The sequence below is a fragment of the Lepus europaeus genome, chromosome 7, assembly GCF_033115175.1.
Source record: "Lepus europaeus isolate LE1 chromosome 7, mLepTim1.pri, whole genome shotgun sequence".
NCBI classification, from domain to species: Eukaryota; Metazoa; Chordata; class Mammalia; order Lagomorpha; family Leporidae; genus Lepus; species Lepus europaeus.
Genome location: NC_084833.1, coordinates 55,141,330 through 55,165,508, shown reverse-complemented (window position 1 = coordinate 55,165,508; position 24,179 = coordinate 55,141,330). Strand labels below are relative to the sequence as shown.

Here is a 24,179-nt window from a genome sequence, read left to right as displayed (position 1 = left end):
TATATAAGGCTTAAGATAACAATGTCATCCTTGAATTACATTATTTGTATAACCAGTTTTTACCACAGATAACTTCATGTATTCTGAATACTAGTGCCTGGAGGCTAGTATAAAAATCATGAGGTACTGTGACAACAATGCATATCGTGTTCATCTGCAATCATTACAAAGTTAGGATATTTTCTTCCAGTAGCAGAGTCGAAAGTAGTATCTCTTCCCATCAATATCGCTAAAAGTTGTTATTTTATGTCCTACCACTAATTTATGATAACTGCTGGATTAAGTTATTCCATACTAGTTCATGTTCCACATTCATTCCTCAACAGATTTTATGTATTTCTTATAGGCTTCTTCACTCATTAGTTCATCTAGTTCTGAAGGGTTACTCAATGTCATCTTGATCAGCCAATCATCTTCATAACAAGATTTGTTGACCAGTCCTGAGTTTTCTACAAGGGCTTCATTAATTTCAGCTACTTCTGATAGAGAAGCATAGAGTTCACTAGCAGCTTTCACACTTTCCAAAGCACCCATCTTGTTTTTTCAATCTTTGTCCCAATTTCAGGCAGACTACAATAAACATCTCGCAAAGCTTCCTGTGCAAAATTTCTGATTCCCACTGTTCCAATACCGTTTTCCATTGTTATCCATTCACGTTTCTCTGTGGATTTATACACCAAGAACAGAGCGGATCCCGTGCGCAGAGTCCCGACGGTGCCCAACCACAACCCAGGGTAGAGAGCAGGCTGCAGGCTGCAGCATGGCATGCTCCATGCCACAGGCCAGGTTTTGAAAGCAAATTAGCAAAGCTTTCAGATCTCTCTGCTTTTCCCTTCTTTGTTTTCCCTTCCTTTACAAAGAAAAGAAAACCAGTAGCAAGAATTTATCTCTGGGTTAAAACTCTGTCAATTGTGATGACAGGGAATTGCAAATATCTTTGTAGATATCCATTTAAAAAATTTGTGGTATTAAAGCCACTCATTTTCCTTTGTACAGAACTTTGAATTTTGTTGTTTAATTGACCACCCTCAGTGAATGAAGGCATGTCCTTTGAGACTGCATTGGTGATTAATGCAGATAATAAACTGAGTTTGCAATGAATTTTCTTTGAGACTATTCACAGTCTTTGCCCCGCACAGACATGGCTTCATTTCGGCATGGTTCTAATACTATTTTTTTAATGGTTAAGTTTGCTTGCTAAATAAATGCATATATCTTGTTAAAATATCTTCAACATCTATTTTTTATAGAGTAATTTGTTGATGAACTGTTCTATAGAGATTCTCATATATTAAACAAAAATATAAGTATTTAGTATAAGTTAGTGAACTATTTTTTTTCTATAAAACTTTATTTATTTAATTGAAAGGCAGAGTTACAGAGAGGCAGAGGCAGAGGCAGAGAGAGAGAGAGAGAGAGAGAGAGAGGTCTTCCATCTACTGGTTCACTTCCCAGATGTCTGCAACAGCCAGAGCTGCTCATGCCGAAGCCAGGAGCTTCTTCCAGGTCTCCCACGCAGGAGCAGGGGCCCAAGGATGTACTGCTTTCCCAGGCCACAGCAGAGAGCTGGTTCAGAAGTGAAGCAGCTCGGACTGGAATTGGCACCCATATGGAATACCAGCACTGCAGGCAGCGGCTTTACCTGCTATGCCACAGTGCAGGCTCCCAATGAACTATGTTTCAATTAATAGCTCAAGTATATCTTTGAGGTTATTTAAGTGTCATCATTAAATTTTTTTTTAAATAAGGTCATCTTTTTTCAGCTATGATACATTTGGTGCAAATCTGGCTAGTTAAAAATTTTAACAAAATTTTCTTTATTACATAAGCTTTCCTAGAAGGGCAAATATGGATAAATAAGAAAATTTGAGCGTTTTAAAAATCTTTTTGTTGATTTGAACTTGTAAATGCATTATTTCCATGCAAATCATCTCTCTATTTGACTGAATAAAATTCTTATTTTCACTAAAAAACATTTTGGAAAATGATTTATCCAATCTGTACCAGAAGTTGGTTCAGGAGAAAAGAAATTTAAGATCTGGAATATGGAATTAATTCATTGATCTGAGTAGATTTAAAAGCATTAATATTTCTGTCAGCTGGTAGTCCAGGGTACCTTAAATTATCACCTACAGACAACTATAATCAAGTGCCTATGGATAAAAACTAAATAGTTTCCTGCTATAAAATAAGTTCAAATAAGAACAATGGGGAGGGGCTGATGCTGTGATGTAGTAGGTAAGGCTGCTGCCTTTGGTGTCGGTGTCCCATACGAGTACCAGTTCGAGTCCCAGCTGCTCCACTTCAGATCCAGCTCTCTGCTGTGGCCTGGGAAAGCAGTAGAATGTGGCCCAGGTCCTTGGGCCCCTACACCCGCATGGGATGACCTGCAGGAGGCTCCTGGCTCCTGGCTTAGGATCGGCACAGCTCTGACCGTTGTGGTTGATTGGGGAGTGAACAAGCGGATGGAGACCTTTCTCTCTCTGCCTCTCCTTCTCTCTCTGTGTGAAACTGACTTTCAAATAAATAAATTAATTTAAAAAAAGAACAATGGGGCAAATTCATCTTTTAAAGTGTGATAAGTAATTTGGATAAAGATTATGATAAGCACTGGGCTTTAAATTCCTTTAAGGGTGACTAACTAAAAGTAAGGGGCCAGAAAATTTCTGTGACTGCTCCAAGAGCTAAACTAAGATCCAGCAGCAGCAGGGTTGAGATGTCTGAACAGCATGCAGAAAGTGTTATCTTGTAGGCAACTGAGTTACAAGACAAACTTCAAAAACTTTAAACTTGAGTTCACAATCTCATGGGTCTATTATGTAAATAAAGGTAGTAACTGGGGAAAACTGTAGGGACATTGTACTGTTTCAACTTGATTAAGCTGGATCCATGGTATCCAGAATTCCCTTCTCTATAAGTGCTGAATTACAGTTGCTTGAATTTGGAAGGTGGAAGTAAAGTAGCACCATGCTCATGCTCCATGTAGAATCAGGGGCCAGTGAAGCTTGCACATGCTGTCACTAGTCAAAAAGATGCTTACCAGGCCACACAGCAGACTCATAAAATGACAAACGCCCTAAACAACACTCTGGCCTCAGAATCAGCCCTTACGGCATTTGGATCTGGCTAAAAAGCCCATGAGAGCATTTCAGGCATGGAAAGCCAAGACACTGTGGCAAAAATGACCTACATAAAGGACCTCTGTGAATGAGATCCCAGTGGAAAGAAGGGGCCATCAAAGAAGGAGGTACCTTTCTCTGAAGGGAGGAGAGAACTTCCACTTTGATTATGGCCTTGTCTAAATACTGATGGAGTCTGTGGACTCAAAAAGCTTCCATAGCCTTGGCAGCTCATGACAAGAGTCTCAGGTGATTACTGACATCATAAATAAGAGTGTCAATTGTTAAATCAACAACTTGTTCCCCATGAAGGACCTCTGTCCTTAATGATTTGTACTTGAGAATTAATGGTAAAACTTGTCTGCAGGGGCCGGCACTGTGGCTCACTTGGTTAATCCTTCGCCTGCCATGCTGGCATCCCATATGGGCACCAGGTTCTAGTTCCAGCTGCTCCTCTTCCAGTCCAGCTCTCTGCTGTGGCCCGGGAAGGCAGTGGAGGATGGCCCAGGTGTTTGGGCCCCTGCACCCGCTTGGGAGACCAGGAAGAAGCACCTGGCTCCTGGCTTCGGATCAGCGCAGCGTGCCGTTTGGGGGGTGAACCAACGGAAAAAGGAAGCCCTTCCTTCCTTCCTTCCTTCCTTCCTTCCTCCCTCCCTCCCTCCCTCCCTCTCTCACTAACTCTGCCTGTCAAAAAAAACCAAAAAAACAAAAAAACACAAAACCAAAACTTGTCTTCAAGCAGTACTTTATACTGTGTGTGTCTGTGTGGGTGAAAACTGTTGAAATCTTTACTTAGTATAGAGCTGGTATTCTGTATATAAAGATAATTAAAAATGAATCTTAATGAAGAATGGGATGGGAGAGGGTGTAGGAGGTGGGATGGGAGGGCAGGTATGGGGGGAAGAACTGCTATATTCCTAAAGCTGTATCTATGAAATTTATATCAAATAAAAGCTTTCTAAAAAAAAAGATGCACACGGGCCGGCGCCGCGGCTCACTAGGCTAATCCTCCGCCTTGCGGCGCCGGCACACCGGGTTCTAGTCCCGGTCGGGGCACCGATCCTGTCCTGGTTGCCCCTTTTCCAGGCCAGCTCTCTGCTGTGGCCAGGGAGTGCAGTGGAGGATGGCCCAAGTGCTTGGGCCCTGCACCCCATGGGAGACCAGGAGAAGCACCTGGCTCCTGCCATCGGATCAGCGCGGTGCGCCGGCCATTGGAGGGTGAACCAACAGCAAAGGAAGACCTTTCTCTCTGTCTCTCTCTCTCTCACTGTCTACTCTGCCTGTCAAAAAAAAAAAAAAAAAAAAGATGCACACATAACCACTACCATTATGAAAAGGTAAATCAAAACCACACTGAGGCACCACTCTTCATTCATTAGAAAAAAATAAACAGAAAATAACAAGTGTTAGCGAGGATGTGTAGAAACTGGAACCATCTCTGCACTGTTGGTAGGAATGTAAAAAAAAAAAGTGACAGTTCTTTTAAAAATTAAAAATAGAGTTATCATATATCCAGCAATTATACTTTTCAGTATATTATCAGAAGATCTGAAAACAGCCAGGAGCTAGGATCTTCCTCCGGGTCTCCCACATAGAGTGCAGCGGCCCAAGGACTTGGGCCATCTTCTACTGCTTCTCCAGGCCATAGCAGAGACGGATCGGAAGTGGAGCAGCCAGGACTCGATCCAGTGCCCATATGGGATGCAAGTACTGCAGGTGGCGGCTTTACCCGCTATGCCACAGCACCGACCCTGTAGTTGGACTTTTAAAAACTGTTGTTAATGGGGCCAGCACTGTGGCACAGTGGGTTACGCCCTGGCCTGAAGTGCTGGCATCCCATATGGGTGCTGGTTCGAGTCCCAGCTGCTCCACTTCCCATTCAGCTCTCTGCTATAGCCTGGGAAAGCAGTAGAAGATGGCCCAAGTCCTTGGCCCCTGCACCTGTGTGGGAGATCCAGAAGAAGCTCCTGGCTTCCAGCTTTGGATCAGCACAGCTCTGGCCGTTAGTGGTGGCTGGGGATGGGGCAAAAAATACATTTTTGTTAAGATTTTTTTATTTATTTGAAAGTCAGGGTTATAGAGAGAAAGGGAGACACAGAGAGACACAGAGATCTACCCAAGTGGCCACAACACCCAGGCCTGAGCCAGGCCAGGAGATTCTGGGGCCAGAGTGCTTTATGTTACCAACAATAAAGTGTGAGAGTTCCACTTACTTCACACCTTTGCAATCATTTGGCACTGTCAGTCTTTTTACTGTTAGCTGTTTTGGTAGTTACATATTCTCACAGTTGTTTCCATTTGTATTTCTCTGATGATGAATGATACTGAGTACTTTTTCAAGTGCCTACTGGCCACATATCTTATTTTGTGAGGTGTCTGCTCAAATTGTCTGTTTTTTTCTGACTTATTCATTTTTTATAGTTCCTTGGTTTAAGGTTTTAAATTTTTATTTATATAAAGGGAACAAATTTCATGTTTACAGTATTAAGAACATAATGATACTTCCCATGCTATTCTCCCTCCCTCCCTCCCCAACTACCCTCCCCGCTCCTTGTTCCTTTATTTTTCTTTTAATTCTTGCAATGACAAACTTTCAACTTACTTTATAATCTCAAGCTTAACCCTCCACCAAATAAAGAATTCAACAAGTAGTAACTAGATAAAAATGCTGTTCTTTAGGAGTGTAGACACGGCTATAAACAATAATCACATCTCAAAATGTCAATTTCACTTATATAACTTTTGCATATTAGTTAATATAAATCAGAGAAAATATGATATTTGTCTTTTTGGGACTGGCTTATTTCACTAAGCATAATGATCTCCAATTGCATCCATTTTGTTCAAAAAGACAGAATTTCTTTGTATAGCTAAGTAGTATTTCATGTATATACATACCATAATTTCATTATCCAATCATCAGCTGATGAACATCGGCTTGCTTCCATATCTTAGCTATGTGAATTGAGCTGCTTTATAAACACAGGGGAACAGATAACTCTGGTGTATGCTGATTCCATTTTCTATGGGTTTTCTCAGTAGTAGGATGGCTGGACCATATGGTACATATCAAAAAATTTACTGAGTATATGATATACTTTGAAACATGTATACATGTAGAATGGCTGAGTTAGTTAACATATGTATTACCCCATATACATATTTTGTGGAGAACACTATTTTTAAAAAATTGGTTTCTCTGGCTTATTGGAAAATTCTTCACATAAACATGATGCCAGCTCTTTGCCAGATAAATATTTTAGAAATATTTTTTCCAGACTTTGCTGTTCATTTTCTTAATGATATATTTTGGTGAGCAGAAGTTTATAACTGTGATAAGGTCTAATTATCATTATTTTTTCGTTATTGGTTTTTGTGACTTAAGTAACTGCTGCCTAGTCCCAAGTCAGAAAACTATTTCATGTTTCCTCTAAAAGTTTTATGGTTTTACATTTTATGCTTATGTCTATGCTTTATCTCAAATTAATTCTTGTGTCAGAGGTCAACATTCAAATGGATATCTAGGTATTCCAGTATTATGTAGGAAAAATCTTTCCCTCCCAACTATGCTTGGGTGCCTTTGTCAAAAATGGCATAAATGGGGGTCCATTTCTGAGTGCTCTTTTCCACAGATCTACAGTTTGATGCTCAAATCAATACCACACTGTCTCAATTACTGTGGATAGTAAATCTTGAAATCAGCCAGCCTAAGTTCTCAATTTTCATTTTTTAAAAGATTTATTTAGCCGGCGCCGCGGCTCACTAGGCTAATCCTCCGCCTTGCGGCGCCGGCACACCGGGTTCTAGTCCCGGTCGGGGCACCGATCCTGTCCTGGTTGCCCCTCTTCCAGGCCAGCTCTCTGCTGTGGCCAGGGAGTGCAGTGGAGGATGGCCCAAGTTCTTGGGTCTTGCACCCCATGGGAGACCAGGATAAGCACCTGGTTCCTGCCATCGGATTGGCGCAGTGTGCCGGCCGCAGCGCGCCTACCGTGGCGGCCATTGGAGGGTGAACCAACGGCAAAAAGGAAGACCTTTCTCTCTGTCTCTCTCTCACTGTCCACTCCGTCTGTCAAAAATTAAAAAAAAAAAAAAAAAGATTTATTTATTTGAAAGTCTGTTACAGAGAAAGACAGAGACAGAGACAGAGACAGAGAGAGCTCGTCCATCTGCTGATTCACTTCCCATGTGGCTAACAGCCGAGGCTGGACTAGGGAAGGCTCCTGGAAGCCGGGAGCTCCATGCAGTTCTCCCATGTGGGTGGCAGAGACCCAAACACTTGAGTCACTTTTTGCTACTTCCCCAGGCAATTAGCAGGGAGCTGGATTGGAATTGGAACAGCTGGAACAGAAAACGGCACCCATATGGATACCAGTGTTGCAGGCAGTGGCTTTACCTGCTATGCTACAATGCTGGTCCCTAATTTCATTCTTTTTCAAGAGTGCATCCTAAGTTTTCTCTATGTCCATACAAATATTAGAATAAGGATGTAAATTTCTAGAAAACAGTCTGCTGCAATTTTGATTTAGGTGACATTTAATTTATAAATAAGAGAATTGACATCTTAAGAATATTGAATCTGGCGCCGGCACACCGGGTTCTAGTCCCTGTCCCGGTTGCCCCTCTTCCAGGCCAGCTCTCTGCTGTGGCCAGGGAGTGCAGTGGAGGATGGCCCAAGTGTTTGGGCCCTGCACCCCATGGGAGACCAGGAGAAGCACCTGGCTCCTGCCATCGGAACAGCGTGGTGCGCCGGCCACAGCGCGCTACCGCGGCGGCCATTGGAGGGTGAACCAACGGCAAAAAGGAAGACCTTTCTCTCTGTCTCTCTCTCACTGTCCACTCTGCCTGTCAAAAAAAAAAAAAAAAAAGAATATTGAATCTTCCATATCCTTTTGCTTTTGCTTTTAATGATTCTATAATTTAAACTAACCTGGGCATGTTTGTTATTTATATATTTACTTACATTATTAAATATTCAATTGGATTTATATATAATCTTTGGGGATCTAAATCTGTTGTTTCAGCAGCACTAATAATGCTGGCTCATTTCCTTGATATTTTGTCAATTTAAAATTTTGAGTTCATGTTATACTGAATTTAATTTGTGGAAATCTTGGCTGCCTATCAGGAGTGGGGAACATCCAGCCCATGGGCCATATATTTCTGTGAAATCATCTGGTCTGGACCTGACAAGTTTAACAACAGATAGGACTCAAAATTCAATAAATCCACAGCAGGCTAATTTTTAGGTTGATAATTATGTGTGGCCCGCAAGTAATGCTATACATATACAAACGGCCCTTCGTAGAAAATAGGTTTCCCGACCCTGGTCACTGAGATTGCATTATTTCAAAGAGGACTTACAATCACTTTATTACTTTTTTTTTAGGTTTATTTATTTGTTTGAAAGGCAGAGTTACAAAGAGAGGGTGAGGAGGAGAGAGACAACAGCGAGAGAGACTGATCATCCATCCACTGGTTCACTCCCCAATGAAAACTATGGCCAGGCACGGGCCAGGATGAAGCCAGGAGCCAGGGAGCAGGCAGTGGCTTAACCTGTGGGGCCACAATGCCAGTCCCAATAACTGCTTCTTTTAGAGGCAAAGATAGAGGGCATGCTACTGAACAGGGATTACTTTATTCTCTTTCTAGTGTTTAGCCTGATAGAAAATTTCCAGGTTCAACTAGCTGGTCAGGCTGATAGAAGACAAGGCTTACTAGTCACTCACAAATCTCAGTCTCCCAACTGCCAGTTGCTCAGGGCTTGGTTTCTCTCTTTGTCTATTCCCTTTCATAAGGAGGGGCAAATTAGAGATTTCATTTTCTTGTTGGGAGAATAATGCATCAAAATCATGTTGTTTGCACTCTGGCCTCAGAATCAGCCCTTAAGGCATTCGGATCTGGCTGAAGAGCCCATGAGAGTATTGTAGGCATGGAAAACTAAAATACCATGGAAAAGAAAAAAAGAAGACCTAAATGAAAGATCTCTGTTAGTGAGATCCCAGTGGAAAGAACGGGGCCATCAAAGAAGGAGGTACCTTTCTCTGAAGGGAGGAGAGAACTTCCACTTTGACTGTGACCCTATCGGAATAAGATCAAAGTCAGCGAACTCTAAAGGCTTCCATAGCCCTGGCAACTCATGACTAGAGCCTAGGGAGATTACTGACGCCATGAACAGGAGTGTCAAATTGTTAAGTCAGCAACAGGAGTCACTGTGTACTTACATCCCATGTGGGATCTGTCCTTAATGTGTTGTCTAATGTGCAGTGATGCTATAACTAGTACTGAAACAGTATTTTTACACTTTGTGTTTCTGCGTGGGTACAAACTGATGAGATCTTTACTAATTATATACTGAATCGATCTTCTGTATATAAAGATAATTGGAAATTAAAAAAAAAACCTGGTGTTAAAGTGGAAATGGCATAGAAAATTAATTTTTAAAAAATATTATGTAGGATCTCTGCCTTTAATGTGCTGTACACTCTTATTTAATGCTATAACTAGTATTCCAACAGTATTTTTTTTTTCACTTTGTGTTGCTATATGGGGGCAAACTGTTGAAATCGTTACCTAATATATACTAAACTGATCTTTTGTATATAAAGAGAACTGAAAATGAATCATGATGTGATTGGAAGGGGAGAGGGAGCGGGAAAGGGGAGGGTTGTGGGTGGGAGGGAAGTTTTGGGAGGGGGAAGCCACTGTAACCCATAAGCTGTACTTTGGAAATTTATATTCATTAAATAAAAGTAAAAAAAAAATCATGTTGTTTGTTTGCAATTTTCTAAAACCTATTTCTATGTTAGTAAGAGGGCCCTTCATAGCATGAAGCTTATCATGATGCTGGAGACGGAGTGTTTCCCTGGATTTTCAAATTATAACTTACTATTAAAAGATGCTAGTTGAAAGCTTGACAGATTAAAAAGCTTTCTATGTCTGCTAAAATGGAGAGTTAAGACCACAGTATTTTTGTAGAGAGTTTTAAAATAATGTTTCCAAAAATACTAAAATAAGATCAATTCTTTGAAATGAGATGAGATTGAAGAACAATCTATAACTTCCATATGCCAGTGTTGTAAAAAAAATTGTCTTGGCATTGAAAGAACCTGATTAACAAAATAGCCTTTTGGTAGTACTCATGTTCCATTTAATTTTCCCCTGAGAGGAGGAAAGAGTAACTTTGAGGTCACAAAAATAAAAAATTATTGAAGCTTTTGAATCACTACTTAAAAATTAGTTCATTTAGTTAATATTCTTTCTTAAAGCACCAACACAGATGTTTGGCCTCTCTGCCTTGAAACTAAATGCTTTTGTAAAAAAATGTTCAGAATGTCATCTTTAATCCCCATAAGTACATTGTTACAGCAAGAATATAAATACTACCAAATCCCAAATTAGTAATAAAGAACTCACTAAAAAAAAAAAAAAAAGAGTATCACATTGTAAGCCAATTTATAACTGAGAAGGATTTCTCCAAAAGGTTAAACATCAACAAGTACTCAAAGAACCACAGGATTCACTTTCTTTTGGGTACGGAATGCTGAATGATAGAATGTTTATTGCCTATCAATTAAGGAAAATCTGGAAGTAGCAAAAAATATTCATATCTTTTCTTTTCCAGAAATATGATCAATCGAAAGAAAAACAAGTATTTGTAGCCTAAGGGTTCCTGCTATTCTGTAATTGATTTAACTGTATGTGCTAAAACTTGGAGAAAGCCTTAAAACTTCCTTAGATAATGATCAGCACAGAAAGCGCTAATGGAAAAAAGCTAAAAATATAGATTTTGTTGTTTTTTCACTATCAGGGAATCAGACACTCACCTAAACTTAAGGACTTCTAGAGACCTTGATCTGTTACTTCTCCTTTATTCTCTATAATAACAGTAACAGAGTAACAAAAAGATGTGACTTTTTAGGCAAGTTTATTATATTTCACTTTTATTATGATGCTTAAAATTTCCATTGCACGAAAATGAGAATATTTTTCTAAATTATAAAAGTAATAAAGGTTTTATGTATTTTACCTAATTTAATTGTGTATTTCAAGCAGAAGGATTTAAATTGGAAGTTCAATCTTTTCTAAACACACCAGAGATAATCACTGTTAAGGATATAATGTAAATATCCTTCCAGAATTTTAGTATCACATACACATAGATACACACATACATGTACTTTCAGATGAAATTATAGCATAATATCTACTTTATATAACTTCCTTTTTTGCTTACTGAGCAATGTGTAATGAAAGTTTTCCGTATCAATACACAGCAGACTTACCTGTGGTATTTAATAGATGAATAATATTCTAAGGAAGAGCTGCACTAAAAATAATCACAATCATTTACAGTCTGTGAATAGACTTTAGACTTACACATCCTATAATGTGCTTTTTACATGTTCATATTTTTGATGCTAGACTGAATCAATGTGGCTATTAAGAATTTCTAGGAAAGAAATTCTTCAAAATGAACTTGAGAAGATAAATAAACCCTGTTAAAAAAAAGTCTAAGAGCAGTACTGTAAGTCATAAAATATGTGTAAATTATAGTTATAAAGAATAATGACACAACAAATGCCATTATACTTAAACAGAATATTATCATTACCTTTAAAGATCCTCATTATCACTGCTATTCTTCTTTCAGAAGAAATTTTCTTAAATATTTTGTTTTTTTTTTTTAAAGATTTTATTTATTTGAGAGAGAGAGTTACACACAGTGAGAGTAAGAGACGTCTGTTGGTTCACTCCCCAGGTGGCCGTTTTATGGCTGGAGCTGCGCCGATCCGAAGCCAGAACCCAGGTGCTTCTTTCCCGATCTCCCACATGGGTGCAGGAGCCAAGGACTTGGGCCATCTTGTACTCCTCTCCCAGGCCACAACAGAGAGCTGGATTGGAAGAGGAGCAGCTGGGACTAGAACTGGCGCCCCATGGGATGCCAGCGCTGCAGAAGATTAATCTACTGTGCCACAGTGCTGGACCTTGTTTCTTATTATCTTGATTTTTTTTTTTTTTTTGACAGGCAGAGTGGACAGTGAGAGAGAGAGAGAGAGAGAGACAAAGAGAAAGGTCTTCCTTTACCGTTGGCTCACCCTCCAATGGCTGCTGTGGCCGGCGCACTGCGGCCGGCACACCGCGCTGATCCGATGGCAGGAGCCAGGTGCTTCTCCTGGTCTCCCTTGCGGGTGCAGGGCCCAAGGTCCTGGGCCATCCTCCACTTCACTTCCGGGCCACAGCAGAGAGCTGGCCTGGAAGAGGGGCAACCGGGACAGAATCTGGTGCCCCGACCGGGACTAGAACCCGGGGTGCCGGCGCCGCAAACGGAGGATTAGCCTAGTGAGCCGTGGTGCCGGCCTATCTTGATTTTCTTAACACTTTTAAGTTTGTATTGACTTTCTTTAAGTTTTACAAGTTTGTATCACTAAACTAAATATCCCTTAATAAAACACTTTTGGATTTTATTTAAGTGGAACTATATCCTGTCAGCTTTTTATTTTTGCAGAAGATGATCTTCCCTAAGATTCATCCACATTGTTCCTCATAGGTTGAATTCATTCATTTTCTCTGCTAGATAAGATTCTATTGTAAGGATACCATGATTTATTTTCCCATCCTAACACAGGATAGCACATGAGTTGTTTCAAATTTTCTACTATTTCGGATAATGTGTCTCTGAGAATTCTTGTACAAATTTTTGGTGTAGGTGTGCAAGAGCTCCACTAGGAATAAAATCCTTGGGTCCTCAAATATGTTTAATGGCTGGCGCCACGGCTCAATGGGCTAATCCTCCGCCTGCGGCACTGGCACATGGGGTTCTAGTCCCGGTCGGAGCGCCGGATTCTGTCCCAGTTGCCCCTCTTCCAGGCCAGCTCTCTGCTATGGCCCGGGAGGGAGTGGAGGATGGCCCAAGTGCTTGGGCCCTGCGCCCCATGGGAGACCAGGAGAAGCACCTGGCTCCTGGCTTTGGATCAGTGCGGCACGCCGGCCGCAGCGCGGCGGCTGTAGTGGCCACTGGGGGATGAACCAACAGAAAAGGAAGACTTTTCTTTCTCTCTCTCACTGTCCACTCTGCCTGTCAAAAAATAAATAAATAAATGTTTAATATGCATTTTTATAAGGTAATAATTTATTCTCATATCTTATTAACTATATCTTACAATTTTAAAAGTGGTTGTACTCTGGTGAATTCTGTTCACCAACAGATTTTACATGTATCATTTATTTACTAACTTTACCAACAGTAGATATTATTATTATTATTTTTTAAAGATTTATTTATTTATTTGAAAGTCAGAGTTACAGAGAGAGAGAGAGAGAGAGAGAGAGCGAGTGAGAGATATGATCTCTCTGCTGGTTTACTCCCCGACTGGTTGCAATGGCCAGGGCTGTGCCAGGTGGAAGCCAGAGCCAGGAATTTCACTCAGGTCTGCCACACAGTTGGCAGGGGTCCAAGCAATTAGGCCCTCTTCCACTGCCTTCCCAGAAACATTAGTAGGGAGCTGAATGAGAAGCCGAACAGCCAGTACTCAAACCGGCACCCATATGGGATACTCGTGTCACAGGTTTAACCTACTATGCCACAATGCTGGCGACAGATCATCTTTTTTAGATTGTCTTTTTATATCCTTATCCAGGTAGGTTTTCCCCTCCTTTGAGATACTTAAACATTTTACCTATTTTAAATTAGATTGAGAGGTCAGTGTTGTGGTGTGGCAGGTTAAGCCACCATCTCTGATGCTGGGATCCCACTTCAGAGGAGCTTTTCAGTTCAAGATGGCCCAAGTCTTTGGCCCCAGACCCCTGAACCCATGTGGGAGACCTGGATGGAGTTCCAGGCTCCTGGCTTCAGCCTGGCCCAGCTGTGGCTGTGTGGCCATTTGGGGAGGGAATCACCGATGGAAGATGTCTCTCTCTCGCTCTCCACCTCTGTCACTCTTTCAAATAAATAAAATAAATCTTAAAAAAAAAATCAGGTTGGGTAAATGTTTTGCTCAGCATCTTAACTGGGGCACTCACATCCCATTATTAATGGTCCCTGGGTTTGAGTCTCATCTCCACTTCTGATCCACTTTCCTGCTAGTAACGCCCTGAAGGCAGCAAGTGAGGGCTTGTGAATTTGGGTTTCTGCCACAATGTGGGAGATCTGGATTCTGTTCCAGGCTCCTGGCCCAGGTCTGGCAGTTGTGGGCATGTGGGCACATAAGTTCATATGCATATTTTTATGTGCACTGGAAATATCTGTGTTTTACACAAAGTGCTTAGTAAAAACTGAATTAAAGAATTGATTTAGTTTGCAAATATTTTTTCCCATTCTGTCGGTTGCCTATTCACTTTCCTGACTGTTTCTTTTGAAGTACAGAAACTTCTCAATTTGATGCAATCCCAAATGTTAATTTGCTACAGATAAAGGGTTGATAACCAGAATCTACAAAGAAATCAAGAAACTCCACAACAACAAAACAAACAACCCACTTAAGAGATGGGCCAAGGACCTCAATAGACATTTTTCGAAAGAGGAAATCCAAATGGCCAACAGACACATGAAAAAATGTTCAAGATCACTAGCAATCAGGGAAATGCAAATCAAAACCACAATGTGGTTTCACCTCACCCAGGTGAGAATGGCTCACATTCAGAAATCTACCAACAATAGATGCTGGAGAGGATGTGGGGAAAAAGGGACACTAACCCACTGTTGGTGGGAATGCAAACTGGTTAAGCCACTATGGAAGTCAGTCTGGAGATTCCTCAGAAACCTGAATATAACCCTACCATCCAACCCAGACATCCCACTCCTTGGAATTTACCCAAAGGAAGTTAAATTGGCAAACAAAAAATCCATCTGCACATTAATGTTTATTGCAGCTCAATTCACAATAGCTAAGACCTGGAACCAACCCAAATGCCCATCAACAGTAGACTGGAAAAAGAAATTATGGGACATGTACTCTACAGAATACTATACAGCAGTAAAAAAACAATGAAACCCGGTCATTTGCAACAAGATGGAAGGATCTGGAAAACATCATGCTGAGTGAATTAAGCCAGTCCCAAAGAGACAAATATCATTTGTTTTCCCTGATCGGTGACAACTAACTGAGCACCAAAGGAGAAACTTATTGAAGTGAAATGGACACTATAAGAAACAATGACCTGATCAGCTCTTGTGCTGCCTGTTGATGTACAATATAATACTTTATCCTTTTTAGTATTTTTTGTTGTTGTTATTGTATTGTTGTTCTAGTACTAGTGGTTGAACTCTGTAATTAACACACAATTATTCTTAGGTGTTTAAATTTTAACTGAAAAGTGATCCCTGATAAATATAAGAGTGGGAAAAAGAGAGGGAGGAGATTTACAATTTGGGACATGCTCAATCGGACTTGCCCCAAATGGTGGAGTTAGAAATGTGCCACGGGATTCCAATACAATCCCATCAAGGTGGCATGTACCAATGCCATCTTACTAGTCCAAGTGATCAATTTCAGTTCACAATTGATGACTCTGATAGGTCTAAGAGTCAAAGGGATCACACAAACAAGACTAGTGTCTGCTAATACTAACTGATAGAATCAAAAAGGGAGAGAAAGATCCAACATGGGAAGCGGGATACACAGCATACTCATAGAATGGCAGATGTCCTAAACAGCACTCTGGCCTCAGAATCAGCCCTTAAGGCATTCGGATCTGGCTGAAGAGCCCATGAGAGTATTGTAGGCATGGAAAGCCAAGACACTCTGGCAAAAAAAAAAGATCTAAATGAAAGGTCTCTGCAAGTGAGATCCCAGTGGAAAGAACGGGGCCATCAAAGAAGGAGGTACCTTTCTCTGAAGGGAGGAGAGAACTTCCACTTTGACTATGACCCTGTCGGAATAAGATCGAAGTCGGCAAACTCAAAAGGCTTCCATAGCCTTGGCAACTCATGACAAGAGCCTAGGGAGATTACTGACTCCATAAACAAGAATGTCAAATTGTTAAGTCAGCAACAGGAGTCACTGTGTACTTACATCTCATGTGGGATCTGTCCTTAATGTGTTGTCTAAATGTGAAGTGATGCTATAACTAGTACTGAAACAGTATTTTTCACTTTGTGTTTCTGTGTGGGTGCAAACTGATTAAATCTTTACTTAGTATATACTGAATTGATCTTCTGTATATAAAGATAATTGACAATGAAAAAAAAAAACCTGGTGTTAAATTGGAAACTGCATAGAAAATTAATTAATTTTTAAAAAATATCATGTAGGATCTCTGTCTTTAATGTGCTGTACACTGTTATTTAATGCTATAACTAGTACTCCAACAGTATTTTTCACTTTGTGTTGCTATGTGGGGGCAAACTGTTGAAATCTTTGCTTAATATATACTGAACTGATCTTCTGTATATAAAGAGAATTGAAAATGATTCTTGATATGAATGGAAGGGGAGAGGGAGCGGGAAAGGGGAGGGTTGCGGGAGGGAGGGAAGTTATGGGGAGGGGGAAGCCATTGTAATCCATAAGCTGTACTTTGGAAATTTATATTCATTAAATAAAAGTAAAAAAAATTGATTTAGTATCTGGATTATCTACCATTCACTGCCTTCCACCTTAGTAGTACAATTAAAAGTTCAAGTAATATATAACCAAATGCTTTAAAGACAACTTTATTTTTCAAACAGCTGATTATAGAACTAGTAATTTAGTATTTTTCAACAGAAATGAAGACTAGATAAAAAACATAGTATTTTTCTTGTTTCTGTGTGGGTGCAAACTGTTGAAAGCTTTACTTAATATATGCTAAATTGATCTTCTGTATATAAAGATAATTGAAAATGAATCTTGATGTGAATGGAAGGGGAGAGGGAGCGGGAGAGGGGAGGGTTGTGGGTGGGAGGGAAGTTATGGGGGGGGGGAGCCATTGTAATCCATAAGCTGTACTTTGGAAATTTATATTCATTACATAAAAGTTAAAAAAAAAACATAGTATTTATCTCAAGTAATGAGTAAGTGTTTCTTTCAGAAAGGTTGTACATATTAGCTTTTTATAGCTTTGGCAGGCTCAAACATTTGATATATTGATTAATTACTAAATCTCCTGGAAAAAATAAAAAGTATTCTTAAGAGAAATAATCCCCCTCCCAAAAAAAAACCCTAAAATTACCTGTAGAGTACAGTTCATCATCCTTATTATGTAGTCAAACTGTTGATGGTCTAATATCGCCCGGTTTTGTTGGACATGCAAACCCAGTTCATCAGTGAGACATTGTCTTGCTGCCTTTCCTTTAAGGGCTCTCAGAGCAGCAGGAAGGGTCTAAGGACAAGAGTGAGTGGTATAAGTGATCATAAGGTTCTACAGGAAGAAAATTACATTCAGGCAACTGCACTGAAAATTCAAATACATCTTGTAAACCAGTTAACAAAGATATTGGTAGAATTAAACTTCTATGGGAGAAGTAACATAGGAACAAATAAGAAAGGAAAGAAAACAAGGGAAGAGAGCATAATATTGTTACAAGAAATAGCATGTGAAAATGAAGAAAATATGGAAACTTAAAAAGGTCAAAACAGAGATGTTTGGGACATGAGGTGTTAAGAGTGAACACTTTTGGCCAGTTCCACGGCTCAATAGGTTAATCCTCTGCCTGAAGCGCCAGCACCCTGGGTTGGGGCACCGGTTCTGTCTCGGTTGCTCCTTTTCCAGTTCAGCTCTCTGCTGTGGCCCGGGAAGGCAGTGGAGGATGGCCCAAGTGCTTGTGCCCTGCACCCGCATGGGAGACCAGGAGGAAGCACCTGGCTCCTGGCTTTGGATCGGTGCAGCGCACTGGCCGTAGCGGCCATTCGGGGGGTGAACCAATGGAAAGGAAGACCTTTCTCTCTGTCTCTCTCTCTCACTGTCTAACTTTGCCTGTCAAAAAAAAGAGTAAACACTTTAACAGGCTTTATCAGCCCCTCAAAACAGATGTTTATAACTAGGATAATGAGTCATTAAGAAAAGTTTATGTACATTGAAGAAGGCAAGAAAAGATGCTTCAAGAGAGACATTTAAAATCTATAATCTATTACATAGTCTAGCTAGATTATTTGCAATGAGTAAACTATATTTCAAATGTTAAGTTTCTAAGTATATGCAAAATGAGGTTTAGTGAACAATATATAAAAATTTGAGAGGAAAAGTTACTAACAATATTTTGTTCAGTCATATAATTAGGCTTGGACTATAGTTTTACATTTTAGAAACTATTCAAAATGAATGCAACAATGAAAGGACTCTTTATTAGGAAAGGCAAAGAATTAGAGGAGAGGACAGTTGGTAATCTCCACATGTACATACGAAATGGAAGTGGTAAATGCTTACTTGGTAAAGATGTTATTTTATTACCTTTTCAGTCTCCAAAGTTTTATTTTCAAATATGAATGAGATGCAGTTTCTGACAACTTCCAGTCTCTGTGCACTGTTGAAAACTGTTGTCACCTTATCCATTATTGAAACTAGCGTAGGAATAAAAAGGTAACACAAATAAATTGAGCTCTTTTGGCAATTACAAAAGCAAGAGGAGCATTACTTTAAGATTGCTTACATGACCATCATGTAGAGTTTATTTTTGTCCTTGTGATACTGTATTGCAAGTATTCCATTTCATTATTTTGATTACATTTTTAGGTTTCTGAAGTGTCAGGCTAGTCAACAGATAATTTCATAAGAAAATTCTAATAATATACTTAAATATTATGTAAATAATTCATATTTTAAAGTTTTACTAAACAAAGATAAACATCTACATTAAAGTTTAATCTTAAACAAATTGATAAGAAAAGTTTAGGGTATGTACAAGACCACAAAAAAAATCACGAATGCTCATATGCAAAAGGATCAGTGACAGAAAAAGAAGCTGATATCCCTAACATATTACTAAAGATTAACTACACATCTAAAAAAACAATCAGACACTATAAATTTGAGTACTGGAAACTTTGATGGAAGAAGCAGTATTAAAAAAAAGATCGTAGCCAATGCATTGCTATACTGGTTTAGGAAAGTCACTTTTCAGTCCTATGACATAACACATTTCACCTTTCATCATAGGGTTGTTAAATTCTAGACTACTACATAGCCTCAAGTTACTTAAAAGTTATTAAAAAATAGGACATAAATGAAAATAACTGTGTAAAAAGGTACACTTTCAAAAGGAACTATATCATTTGTACAAATGAGGGCATATCAGTTTTTATGCTTAAGCCAAACTCAAAGACTACATATATATATATGTATATGTATATATATGTATGTATGTATATATATATATTTTTTTGACAGGCAGAGTGGACAGTGAGAGAGAGAGACAGAGAGAAAGGTCTTCCTTTTTCTGTTGGTTCACCCCCCAATGGCTGCTACAGCTGGTGCACCGCGCTGATCCGAAGCCAGGAGCCAGGTGCTTCTCCCTGGTCTCCCTTGGGCCATCCTCCACTGCACTCCCCGGCCACAGCAGAGAGCTGGACTGGAAGAGGAACAACCAGGATAGAATCCAGCGCCCCGACCGGGACTAGAACCTGGGGTACCGGTGCCGCAGGCAGAGGATTAGCCTAGTGAGCTGCGGCACTGGCCAAGACTACTTATATTTTATGACTTCTCTTTAGAATCTAAAGGCACAATCCTTTCAACTTATCCTCTTACCACTAGTCTCCCTGTCATCTCATCAGTATAAAAACTTTTATTATTCTAATAATGTTTTAAACTTTTTAATCTCAAAATAATTGCAAAAATAGTACACAGAGTATCCAGGTACTCAATCACTCAGTCTCCCCCTATGCTGACATCTTACGTAACATAGTGCTTTATCAGAATAAGGAATTCAATGGCACAAAACAGTGAACTAGCCTACTGACCCTATTTGGATTTTATCAGTTTTTTCCAATAGTTTTTAGTAATGTATCATCAATTTTCCGCATGACAGTGATGGTTAAATTGATTATTTCATGACTTTTCTGTCCAAAATGCTCTTCCTTAATTATGGGCTCTGGTATGCCCTGCACATGTGGGTCAGTGCCACTGAATGAAACAAACAATGTCTATATTAGGGACAGAATTATGTCACAGTAGTTTAGGCTGCTGCTCTACTCCCAATCCAACTCCCTGTTGGTTGATGTACCTGGGAAGGCAATGGCAGATAGACTAAGTGCTTGGGCTTCTGCCACCCATATGTGTGAGACATGGATGGGATGGAGTTTACGGTTTCTGGCTTTAGCCTGGGTGTGGCAACCATCTGGGGAGTGACCTAGTGGACAGAAGATATGTCTCTCTCTTGCTCTGGCTTTTAAATATACAAATACATATATGCATCTCTAAAAAAAAAATCTGTCTATACTAGATAGAAAATTTTTTACAATCTCCAAATAATATTACATACTTTACTGGGAGAGCAATATCTTGAAGTTATATTTATAGACTTTTAAAATTTATAGCTCTTCAGAAAATTCAGAAAATTTTAAAAGTATTTTAAATTTTTTTTAGGCTGAGCTATTAGAAAACAAATTTTCTGGGGCTGGCACTGTGGCTCACTTGGTTAATCCTCTGCCTGTGGCGCTGGCATCCCATATGACTAGAACAGCGCCACATTCTAGTCCTGGTTGCTTGCTCTTCCAGTCCAGCTCTCTGCTATGGCCTGGGAGGGCAGTGGAGGATGGCCCGAGTGCTTGGGCGTCTGCACCCGCGTCAGAGACCAGGAAGAAATACCTGGCTCCTGGCTTCGGATCGGCACAGCGCCAGCCGTGACGGACATCTGGGGGGTGAACCAACGGAAGGAAGACCTTTCTGTCTCTGTCTCTTTGTCTGTAACTCTACCTGTCAAATAAATAAATAAAATCTTTTTTAAAAATGACCGGGTTTTGTTGTTTCTTACTGCTGTATAGTATTCTATGGAGTACATGTCCCATAATTTCTTTATCCAGTCTACTGTTGACGGGCATTTGGGTTGGTTCCAGGTCTTAGCTATTGTGAATTGAGCTGCAATAAACATTAATGTGCAGATGGCTTTTTTATTTGCCAAATTAATTTCCTTTGGGTAAATTCCAAGGAGTGGGATGGCAGACTTCTTTCACCCTCTCTGCCTCTCCTCTGTGTAACTCTGATTTTCAAGTAATTGATCATAATGACCAGATTAAGAGTCGAAGGGATCACATAAACAAGACTAGTGTCTGCTAATACTAACTGATAGAATTAAAAAGGAGAGAATGATCCAACATGGGAAGTGGGATACACAGCATACTCATAGAATGGCAGATGTCCTAAACAGCACTCTGGCCTCAGAATCAGCCCTTAAGGCATTCGGATATGGCTGAAGAGCCCATGAGAGTTTTGCAGGCATGGAAAGTCAAGACACTCTGGCGAAATAAAAAGAAGACCTAAATGAAAGGTCTCTGCAAGTGAGATCCCAGTGGAAAGAACAGGCCATCAAAAAAGGAGGTCCCTTTCTCCAAAGGGAGGAGAGAACTTCCACTTTGACTATGGCCTTGTCTAAAAAAGATCCAAGTTAGTGAACTCAAAAGGCTTCCATAACCTTGGCAACTCATGACAAGAGCCTAGGGAGATTACTGACGCCATAAACGGGAGTCACTGTGCACTTACTCCCCATATGGTATCTCTGTCCTTAATGTGTTGTTCAATGTGAATTAATGCTATAACTAGTACTCAAATAGTACTTTACACTTTGTGTTTCTGTGTAGGTGCAAACTGTTGAAATCTTTACTTAATATATACTAAATTGATCTTCTATATATAAAGATAATTGAAATGTATCTTGATGTGAATGGGATGGTAGAGGGAGCAAGAGATGGGATGGTTGTGGGTGGGAGGGAAGTTATGGGGGGAAAAAAGCCACTGTAATCCAAAAACTGTACTTTGGAAATTTACATTTATTAAATAAAAGTTAAAAAAAAAGAAAACACATTTTTCTTATAATGGGTCTGTTTACCATTTGGGAATTATTGAGTTTTTTCCTTTAAAATAGTTCATGATAAAGAGATCAGCCACTCCTATGCCATAATACTTGTAAATACATGCATTTAAAAATCAACTTTGAAAATATATCGAGAAAGGCCAGTGCTGTAGTGTAGTAGGCTAAGCCTTTGCCTGCAGTGCTGGCCTCCTATACAGGTACCATTCATGTCTCAGCTGCTCCTCTTCCAAACCAGTTCTCTGCTAATGGCCTGGGAAAGCAGTGGAAGATGGCCCAAACCCATGTGGGAGACTTGGAAGAAGCTCCTGGCTCTTGGCTTCAGATTGTCCCAGCTCTGGCCATTGTGGCCATTTTGGGAGTGAACCAATGTATGGGAGTCCTTTCTCTCTGTTTTTCCCTCTGCCTGTAATTCTACCTCTCAAATAAATAAATAAAATTTAAAAGAAGAAAAACAGGGAAAGAACTAAACCAAGAAATAGGCAATTTGACTATTATAATGGGAGATTTTTACTACATCTCCCTCAATAGTTTAAAAAAAAAAAGAAGAGATAAAAAACCAGTCGCCAAATCACAAAGTAAGAGAATATTTGCAAATCATGTATCTGATAAGGGACCTGAATACAGAATATATACAGAACTCTTAAACATAGAGTATTCTTCCAAATCTTATTAAGACCAATAGTCCAATTTAAAAATGGACAAATAGTAAGAGTACATACATAAATGACCAATAGGCACGTGAAAAATATTCAACATCATTAGTGGTATTGGTGAAATCAAAACCTGTATATATTACTGGTAGAACTGTAAAAAAACTGCTATGGAAACACTTCAGCAGTTTCTCAAAACATTAAACACAGACTTAGCATATGACTCAACAACTCTAATCCTGTATACACTAAAGAGAACTGAAAACATATTCTCAAACAAAAACATGTACATAAATGCTCATGGCAGCATTAGTAATAACATCTGAAAGTAGAACCAATCCAAATGTCTATCAACTGATGAATGGGTGACAAAATGTGTTATCTATATCTATACATACATGTACCTCCTCATCATGGATTCTATGCAGCCACAAAAAACGAAAATGGATACATGCTACAGCACAAATAAGTCTTGAAAATACTATGCTACATGAAAACAACCTTATACAAAATACCCAGAACAGGAAAATTTATAAAGAAATAAAGTATACAGGTTGGGAGGAGGTGTTTTTGGGAGAAAATGAGAAATGACTACTAATAGGAACATGGTTTCTATTTGGGTTTTTAAAATGTTCTCAAACTAAATAACAATACTGGTTGCATAATTCAGTGAAAATCACTGAACTGTATCCTCTAAATGGGAGAATTTATGGTATGTGAATTCTAACTAAGTAAAGCTCTTACAAAAAAAGAAGATTCTGTAGTGGTAACAGGTTAATAATTATCTTTGTAGGAGGTAGTGAATGCAACAGGGTTTCAGGTGTGATGATGGTCTGATTTCAGTTACACGAATATGTCCACTTTGTGAAAATTCACCAAATTGGATGCTTTTCTGTGTCCCACATATTGATAATAGGATTATTTTTAAAAGGCAAATACATACCAACAGGTGGACCTGCTGGCACAACGCATTTCTTTTCCACTCGTGTAGCAGGAGGAGCATTCTGGTTCTTAGCGAGATTTTCCTGTATTAACTCTTGAACTCGAGATTCATTAATCTTTGGAAAAGGGAGAATATGAACTCGCAAATGGGATCCTTCTGTTGGGCGTGGAACTTTCTGGAATGCCATATGAGGATTTGGATTCTCCTGCAACATCAAACACAGTAAAATTATTCAGAAGTTTAAATAATATGGCAGATCATCAGGAAGGAGCAGGAGCACAGAGGGACACAACTGAAATCATACAGATGAGTGTATAAACATTCACATATATACCATAAAACAGAGCGTTCTGGAATCTGACTTATGATATCAGAAGCATCTGCAAGAGTTGGCCATGAGTCTTCATCTTCCATGCACACTTTCCTCTCTTGGTTTCTAAGTCTTCCTTTTTCCATTTCTGTCTATTCCTCATTTCCCCAATCTAACTGTGTGAATACCTCGGGGGCTCAGTTCTTTGGACCTCTTCCTT

At 39.6% G+C, this 24,179-nt stretch overlaps 1 protein-coding gene and 1 pseudogene across 4 annotated transcripts in view; both read right to left on the bottom strand.

Annotated features, from left to right (window-relative positions):
- Positions 1-24,179, bottom strand: part of SBF2 (SET binding factor 2) — a 544,097-nt gene that overhangs the window by 212,612 nt on the left and 307,306 nt on the right. For all 4 annotated transcript variants that reach the window (XM_062196513.1, XM_062196514.1, XM_062196516.1 and 1 more), the window contains 3 exons: positions 23,650-23,854; positions 18,483-18,592; positions 17,265-17,414 (listed from right to left, as the gene is read on the bottom strand). In XM_062196513.1, the coding sequence (XP_062052497.1) occupies positions 17,265-17,414; positions 18,483-18,592; positions 23,650-23,854 (465 nt within the window). The remainder of the gene's footprint in view (positions 1-17,264; positions 17,415-18,482; positions 18,593-23,649; positions 23,855-24,179) is intronic.
- LOC133764438 (glycine cleavage system H protein, mitochondrial-like) lies at positions 313-1,529 on the bottom strand (annotated as a pseudogene).